Genomic DNA, 9283 nt, shown 5'->3' on the forward strand with positions numbered 1-9283 from the left:
TCTACTGTATGAACACAGTTTAAGTAAGACTGTGTACAACGTGACACATGACTAGTCACATTTCAATGTGACGACTTTGCTCCGAGCGCAGACTTTTTATTTCTTGCTTCTGACAACTTTGACCTCACGAAGCCAAGCAGAATTACATGTTAGCAAATCCCTCTTTGGAGAGTTGTGTGTAAGTGGATGTGACACGTGGCTGAATCAAGATTGATCTGACACGATGAAAATGTCAAGGGAGCGAGTCAGGGAAATGTCAGAAGAGACTGTGTGGACTGCTGAAGCACACACACACACACACACACACACACACACACGCACGTACACACACACACACACACGCGCAAGCCCACACGCACACTTGCTCGCTTGCATGCACGCACACACAAACACACACAAACACATACCTATACATGCGCACGATGCTCACAATTGACTCACTCCTTCACTCACACATCGAATCAAATAATTTTAAGTAGCAAACACTCTCTCCTTGTAACACACATTACAATTCACAAATGCCCCACACAGACATGCACAGACATGCCACAGGAACTCAGCTGTTTGTATACAGTCGTCTCAGAGACAACGAGTCACACAGGCCTTTTATCCGCCCGACTCTTTTTTCCACTGTACCGTCTGTTTTCTTGGGCACATTTGTCAACCTGTCACATTCAATCTGTCACTTGCTCTCTTCACAACCACGGCTTCACATTGCATTCTGTCTGAAGCATTGACACATGAAGACAAACGGGCACTTTTTTTTCTTCATACCACTGAACTATTTTAGTCTGTGTTAAAAGTGAACTGCATCATCACATGAACAAAGCTTTGGGAAAGTTTCACTGTACAAAGATGAGACCACGAGACTTCACGAGGCTTCTCAATACGGTCAAGAGTTAATTCAGTTTCATCAGCAGTACACAGTTAATATAACTCTTCAAAGTTACTTTTAGTGAAAGTTTGAGGGAAGTGTACAACATGTAGTCCTTTAAGTTCTCAGATACTCGTTTTAGATACTGTAGGAGTGTGTTCCAAACAAGGGGCGCGGTAAAAGTCGGAAGGGACAATGTCACGGACGTGATACTCAGCAAAGTTCGCGTATATAAACGGCGAGGGCTAAGAGCATGTGGTACGGGGTGTCGGGGAACCGCAGTGGCTGTAGGGGTGACAGTGATGTATGCGGCTGGAGATGGATCGCCCAGTCGCAAGTGCATCCACAGAGACTGCTCTGACTGTGTTTGTCAAAGCCTCCTCCTGTGTGTACGGCTACATTTGTCTATGTCTCCTCGAGAATCTGTTCACCGCTTAGCTTTTATTTCCACCAATGCCCCCCCCCCCCCCCCCATCCCCCACAACCCCTTAGGCTATGCCTTCTCTGGCTTTTACTATCTGACTAAAATATAACGTGATGACATTAAGGCTACGTTTACACTAGTACGGTGTCGTTGGTAGCTGCGAAACGGTCGCCACGGTTGCGCCTTGCGTTTACACGACTCCGCAGAAAACCGACTCCTGAAACTGAATCAGAATCAGAAGCGATTAGATTTCACCAGTGGAGGTGTATTCGGATTTGAAATCTGGGGTGACATATCTAAATATTGCTATAGGCACAATTCAGGAGTCAGATTCCTGTTTACACCGATACACGCATGCCCAGTGTACGTGAATTGTCATGTCATATGCATTTTATGTATGTGTTTATTTATGAAATTTAAAAAAAGTTTCACCTTTTCAAACAGCCAATCAATAAAACCGTAGGCTACTAGTTTAAACGGGGCATAACTGAGGCAAAGTTATTCACTGGTTGAAACAGTAACAGGCTTCAGCTGTTGTTTTTTTATGGCCTTGCTATACTAGTAGCCTCATGAGACCATCCTGATCTCGCAAGCTCTCGTTGTTTCACTCCAACCATCTGCTGCATGTCAGGTTAATGCTCTAGTGCCATTGCACTATAAATATATTATTTCGTAGCCTATTTATATTTTAATATTATAGTTTAAGTTTATGTTTTGTTTTTCCCTTCACTGAGGATATGTCATTTCTTAATAAAAGATGTATCGCATTCGAAGTCTGTATGCATTTCACCTACAAGTTTATGCTGGCTGTTTTCATGTTGTATTAAAAAAGTGTTGCCTGCTGAATTCAGAATTCATCCAGTGTCTGAGGTTCGGGGTTAAAACTAGAAACTACTAAAACCACACCTCCTCTCCTCTCCTCTCCTCTCCTCTCCTCTCCTCTCCTCTCCTCTCCTCTCCTCTCCTCTCCTCTCCTCTCCTCTCCTCTCCTCTCCTCTTCTCTTCTCTTCTCTCCTCTCCTCTCCTCTCCTCTCCTCTCCTCTCCTCTCCTCTCCTCTCCTCTCCTCCCCTCCTCTCCTCTCCTCTCCTCTCCTCTCCTCTCCTCTTCTCTCCTCCTCTCCTCTCCTCTCCTCCCTCCCGCCCTCCTCTAGACAAAACGGCGGGAATCAGGACGCAGCGGTCAGGCTTCAACCGCCACGAGAAGAACGTCTACCTGCTGCCCATCCTGGTGGTGGACAGCGGCCCCCCCGCCCTCAGCTCCACGGGCACGCTGACCATCCACGTGTGCGGCTGTGACCCCGACGGAGCCATCCAGTCGTGCAACGCCACGGCGTACGCCGTGAGCGCCTCCCTCAGCCCCGGCGCCCTCATCGCTCTGCTGGTCTGCATCCTCATCCTCATCGGTAATAATCACAGCGATTACACACCCGGCACACCCGATGTCAGGAATCCTTTCGCTCGTTTAAGCCGCCCTTGATTGAGCCGGCCTGCGCTGAACAATGGGATCAATGGCAAGATTTCCACAAGGTTGAACACGCTTCCATCTGCCGCCACTCGAAGCGTCAAACACTCCGATAATTTGAAAAATAATCATCAATTGTAGATATACAATTTCACTGGATGATTGATTATGATGGGTAATTCACCACAGTGACTGGATTTAGATTGTTTCCACACAGACGTCGCTGCGGGCTCACTGCACCTCTCCTCTCAGGTGGCGAGGAGGGGAGTTGTGTCTTAAACCCGGCGCGAAGATTACTGTTGTCGAAAGATTCTTGAACAAAGTAGCAGCTTATTAAACCAAGTATGTATACAGAACCCGTATCCAAAGTTAACATTCCCCTCACCGAAGCTGTCTTTATTAGCTTTCTGTCCTTTTACAGTATATGGGTTTTTCTTCCCCTTCAGAACCACCGTAGATGGCCAGGGATTAGTATGTGGTGCAAGCGAACGTTGCTTTTTGGTACATGCAGCAGTATTGCAAAAATAACACAAGTAGGTTAAAACCTGAACCGAACCCAAAGCCTGCATGAAGCCACTCATGCAACCATGCATGTTAACATTAATGGATTGTCCACTTTTTAGAGTTATATATTTTTCAGCGTCGGAATCACATGTGTAACGGCTGAAAAACAAGGACAAATTGCATAAGAAGGCGTTCAATTTTTCATCTTTCCTCCGAGGGTGACTCTCACTCTGTGCGTCTCCTGAAGGAAAGAGCTTTTGTTCAGTACAGGCATGGCTTTGTGAATGACACCGGACCACTTTGTCCCACAGAGACGGGAGAGAGTGAATGGGAGAGGGATGGGAGAGAGAAGCTGGATCAGCACTATCGTCCCTCAGGAACACCAGGCTTTAAATAGACAGAGCTTTCCAGACATTCCCAGATGCACACGCACACACACACACACACAAACAAATACAGTCCTCTCAGCACAAGAGAGCAGACCAAGGGTTTGTATTTGTCATATCTAAATGTTGTATGAGTTCCCTGAGTCTTGGTAGTGTTCTCGCCAGCTGTAGTTTGGATGTTTGAAGCAGGAATACTGTAGTCGCTATAATTTTATTTATCTTGCTCTTTTGCCTTGCTCTAAAGTGTAACGTGAATGATTGGTAGTGACAGGGTTGCTAAGAGATATTTTGTGAGGACGGTGGTGGTATGGTATTTATTTATTTATTATTATTATTATTATTATTGTGATGGTTAAACTCCATATACTGAAGTGTAGCGAGCTTCAAAAGTTACCTCTTATATTTAATTCATCTATGTTCTAGAAGCCTCTTGGCCCTCATCAGAAATTCTATTTACAAATCTGAAGGAGGCAAGTTTTTACAATAAGAAGCAAAATGCTTTAGAGAGCCGACGCTGTTGTTTTCTTGCCAAGCTAGAGACCGTCTTGGTATCCCTGTCCGTCTGCAGGACCGCTCTCAGACACTCACACCTGTACACCATTAGGAGTCATCTCTGTGGTGTGTTCTATTTCTGTGAAGTAATGCAGGCATAAAAATAATGTTGGTAATTAGAGGTAAAGTGAGTTTTACGAGTTGGATTTGAGTTGGATATTGCACCCGTTGTCATTTTGCCATTACTTATAATGATGGATTGAAGTAATTTGAGTGAAAGCACCATAGCCAAGTGTGTTGTGTTGACAGTATACCTGGGGTATTGTCTTATCCAGTACCTAGTAGGGGAAACAAGAAGACACAAACCAGGACAGTAACAGCCGCCTTGTCTGTTAGAAGGAGAGATTGACTGGGGCACAGATCACTACAGTATGTGTGTGTGTGTGTGTGTGTGTGTGTGTGTGTGTGTGTGTGTGTGTGTGTGTGTGTGTGTGTGTGTGTGTGTGTGTGGCTACACCCCCTCCCCAATACACACACATATAAGCAAACAAACAAACAAACAAACAAACAAAACATCACTCATCCAATTAATATGTTGTGGACTTCTCTCTCTGTACGTATGTGTTGGTAGAGAACAGCTCTCCAGCAGCTCTTGGACCACCCTATTAGATCAATTGTTGGATGATTTCTGCCTAATTACCCTACAAACAAACAATCCCTCCATCAGTTAATTTATGGCCTGACATGATGAATCCATTTTAGTGCAGCGAGGCATCTGCATGTATCGGTTCCAATTAGGGTCCATCTGCTGTGATGAACTCCTGGGCTGATGCAGCTAGCGAAGCCCAAGGGTAAATTAGCCAACTTGTCAGGCCCGGCTTATTGGAACATCTGCACACAGAGGGGTTGCCATGTTGGAGCTGTATATCTACAACAGGTCTCCTATAGGACCAAGCCTACATGGCCAGGACATAGAATGGGATGTGGAGATACAAGCAGGTATAAGAGGTCTCCCATAGAGATGGAGCTCCATGGCTACAGGGTTGGATGTGGAGGTATAAACCCAGTGTAGCAGAGGTGGTTTAGAACCTGTCCCTCGTGATGACACACCCCAAACTGAGGCCTTCGACTAAGTTCTAATATTTACCTCAGATCCCTGGGATGGTAGCCGGGCTTCGCCAGATCCAATTTGCAAAAATGCAAAGGGTTTGGAAACTCTGCGTTTATTTTCAATTTGCAAGGGGCGTTATCAACAGTCAGACCAAAATGCCTCTGGGCGCAAGTGGATAGACCTACAACCAATCAGAGCAAGGAAACATAGGTAAGTCATCATATCATCATTTCAAGTGGATGCAGTTGTATCAAACTCACCTCATATTAGAAAAACGGTTGTGATTGGCCCAACCAATATCGGGTCAGGTATGACTCCATTTGATTGGTTGGGTGACCAGACTGATCCACGTAGTGAAATAGAATGAGCTCACGTGATCAGGCTGACGACGCCAGGCTACTGGGATGATGCCATGAAGATGTAATGGTTTAACTAAAACTAGTTTTAGTTATTACATCATTTCTTTGACCTCTGGGAGGCTACTTTACAAAAAAAAGGGTAAGCAGCCTTAGTTGTACTTTTATTATTTATATTCTTTATTGAAAAAAATAGCCTGCCTCTCCTATGGGATTGCATTATGAATCCTGCGTTTTACCAGCCAAATGCTGATTTGTATGAACTGGGCTCTACGGACCCAAGCTTTCCACCTCCTTTTACCTCCACACCATCAGTGCGGGGTGAGAGTAATTGAATAGTGCATGTTTGGCATGCGTCACAGCATGCATCAGTGGCTTGGATGAGCCAAGTTTATTTCCTGAATCCTTAGCAATTAACTATCTCCGATTGAGGTGAATCCAAATAAACACAATGGCGGAAGGCCTCCTCTCTTTGGAATACATCAGACAATGTAGGAGAGGGGACAAGATTGCGTTCTCTCCTTCAGAGTTATTGAGTCCCAGTACAACAGAGGTCCACGGTTATCTCTCCGGGCACAGCTCCACACAGGCTTTTTTCTCCCGGGGAGTTATTTCTCGAGTCATTTGCACCAAATAAAGACAATTACTGAGCCTAGCAACAAGTAATTTATACCGATTAATATGCTTGTCACTGACACAGTTGTTTGCACTACCCAAGTTTGCAAAACAAGGAGAAAGTCTGGGGAGAAAGGGAGTGTTTAGTAACATGTTACGATACTGATCTTCTAAAAGCCCTTATAAATGGTAGAAAATTAACAAACTATTAAAAAGGTTTGTAAACAGTTATAAATCAGTAAATGATTAGTGAATATACACAGAATAACTATATGAGGTTGATGTAGGAGCTAAACACACAACTTAATTTGTTCTAGGCAGGTGACTATCTGTTAGAGAAGATGTATGATTCTCATTGGTTAATGATCTACAGTATGTAAATGTACCTTTGTGGTGATACTTGTGGCTCAACTGGAAAGAAATGTGAGCGGTATGGGGGATTCTCCATGAACAGAAAGTAGTCTGGTCTTTCTATCAGTTTGGTACTCTAGTAATGTATTTTGAATATCAAATACCTTTTGCCTTGAAAAGCCCACATGAGCACAATGTATGTGTTCCTTTCAACTACTGTATGGACAAACATACAGTATAATTTCTCCCCTCGTCATTCATACCTTTCACAATCACTCAACCACGACATTTTGTAATCTTCCAACGCACTCTTATAACTCCTGTGTTAGACATGGTCAATTATAGCTGATCTGAGAAATGCTGGTTGATCTTTAACAGTCATTTATTCATGAATACGAAATGCCTCAGAAATGAATGTCTCTTTCTTCCCACTGTAGGCGTTCCATTGAATACTGCTGTATATGCAGAATAATACCTCTTGATCAGTGTGAGAGCATGTCAGCCTCATTAGTGCTTTTCTTGTTATTGTGTGGTCAATGTGCAACAGTAGTGAAGATCATCATCATCCCCCTGGGTAGAAGGAGGAGGGGATGATAATTCTAGATTATACTGTTCTGGATTATATTTATTAGTCAAGATTATACTGCAGTAAGGATAGTAATAGCAAAAAAAACAAACACTGATGTGTAACATGCTATTATAGTAATCGATATATTGTTAAAGAGGAAGGAACACTATCTCGTTTTTTGTAAGAATAGTAATGTGTAGACACGCAAACTGTATTTACATTGTTATTTCCTTACTTGGCAAGGCTGGCTTTTTGATTTTTGCTGTCCTTGTGTGTGGTTGGAGTATGCAGTAATGAAGTATGAAACCAGCCCTTGGGCCTAATGGTATATCTTGATACGGGGGCGCTAAGCTAAGTGGGAGTTCGCTAATCAGAAATGTAGGCAGTAATTAAAATAACTAAACTGGGATTAAAGCTTCATTGATTTAACTAGATGGATAGGGCTTTTGTTTTCCTCCGTCTCATTAGTTCTATTAAGTGATCCATCTCAGTTACTTTCCTTTTTAATTCAGGCTTCATTTTCCCAGTCATTAGCTCCTGTGTATTGCAGGCCAATACAGTACGGCTGGGCACTGACATCATCACTTTTGCCATAGTACACTGGACCTGAATAAGTACTGATAGACATATCAGGCCTCATTAACCTACTCTAATTATATTAGTTTAATTCTCGGCCTAAACTTGGAATTGGCAGGTATCGGCAAACATTCTACATGAACTAGAAGGGCTGTACTATTCATTGGAACCTGACGCATTTACTAGTGCTACATCTTCTACTAGCTATGAAAACACCTCGTAACTCTAAAGCCCTTGCAACCAACTTGCAACCACCTGCAACAGTAACCCAAAACTGTGCTTTGCAACATTCGAAAACTGAACTATTCACGCAACGAGCGGAGACTGTTTATCGTTTCCATAACAACGGCTTTTCACTCAACCTATTTCCTTATCCTTCCTTATCCTTATCTTGAAGATACTTGCCGCATTGCATCGTACGTTTATGGGTAGGCCGTACCACTATGATGACCCTGGTTTCCAGGACAGCCCATTTCTGGACAGGGGGATCTGGGCGGAGTTTCCCAGAGGCATCGTAGCGCTACGTTCATCTTAAGCTATGGCGTTCATCGTAGCGCTACCCTTAAACCTGGGTGTGCAAGCTTTTTTCCCCACTTGCCCGGTACGAACACACGCTGATCCAGTGAATAAAGACAGAGACGATCAGTGCTTGTCTTCAACAAAACACATACCAGGACCAGAAATGGCCCGCAGAGTTATTGAAAGGGAGTTTCGTGGCTTTGACCTTCTTAATCCCCAAATCGTAATCCCCTGTCTCTCCTCCCTCCCTCCGCCCCTCACAGTGCTGGTCCTGCTGATCCTGACCCTGAAGCGCCACAGGAAGGGCCAGCGAATGTCCGAGGACGAGGAAGACATGCGCGACAACGTCATCAAGTACAACGACGAGGGCGGCGGAGAGCAGGACACGCAGGCCTACGACATGAGCGCCCTGAGGAACCTCTACGACTTCCCCGAGGCCAAGGGCTCCGAGTCGGGCCAGGAACTGCGTGCGCTCCCCCAGTGGATCCAGGGCCAGGCGAGCGGTGACGGAGGGGTGACCGACTTCTCCCTCTTCAAAGGCTACATCCGCAAGAAGGTGGAGCAGGCCGACGGTGACCTGTCGGTGCCGCCCTACGACTCCTTCCAGACGTACGCATTCGAGGGCACCAGCTCTCCCGCCCTCTCCCTCAGCTCCATTCACACTCTGTCCACCACGTCCGAGCAGGATTTCTCTTACCTCAGCGACTGGGGGCCACGCTTCAGGCAACTTGCGGGTTACTACGCCCCCGGACGCCCTGAGGAAGAGGGCTCCTAGCAGCACCCTCCTCTGCGGAGACCAATTCTGACAGCCCCCCCCTGCCCTCCCCCCTTGCACTGTCCAGGTCACAGAGAACCCTCCTTCAGAAAACCCCTTTCCCCTTCTATGAAACACAGTTAACTGTCAGTCTGGAATTTACTTCAAGCATTATTGCTCCCACACATACATCTTGTAGGATACGCCTCAAGTTTTAAGTTTTCAAATTGCAGGATTCAAATGGTGGACCTCAAAGACAGGTGTTTGAGAAGTTATCCAGTCACCATTCTG

At 45.0% G+C, this 9283-nt stretch overlaps 1 protein-coding gene across 1 annotated transcript in view; it reads left to right on the top strand.

Moving 5' to 3' along the window:
* cdh22 (cadherin 22) overlaps positions 1 to 9013 on the top strand; it is a gene marked incomplete at both ends in the record, with an annotated part of 60764 nt that extends 51751 nt beyond the window's left edge. The window contains 2 exons of the mRNA XM_084460613.1: positions 2450 to 2701; positions 8502 to 9013. Of these exons, the coding sequence (XP_084316739.1) occupies positions 2450 to 2701; positions 8502 to 9013 (764 nt within the window). The remainder of the gene's footprint in view (positions 1 to 2449; positions 2702 to 8501) is intronic.
* Between the last annotated feature and the right edge of the window lie 270 nt (positions 9014 to 9283).

The sequence above is a fragment of the Borostomias antarcticus genome (assembly GCF_949987555.1).
Source record: "Borostomias antarcticus genome assembly, chromosome: 33".
NCBI classification, from domain to species: Eukaryota; Metazoa; Chordata; class Actinopteri; order Stomiiformes; family Stomiidae; genus Borostomias; species Borostomias antarcticus.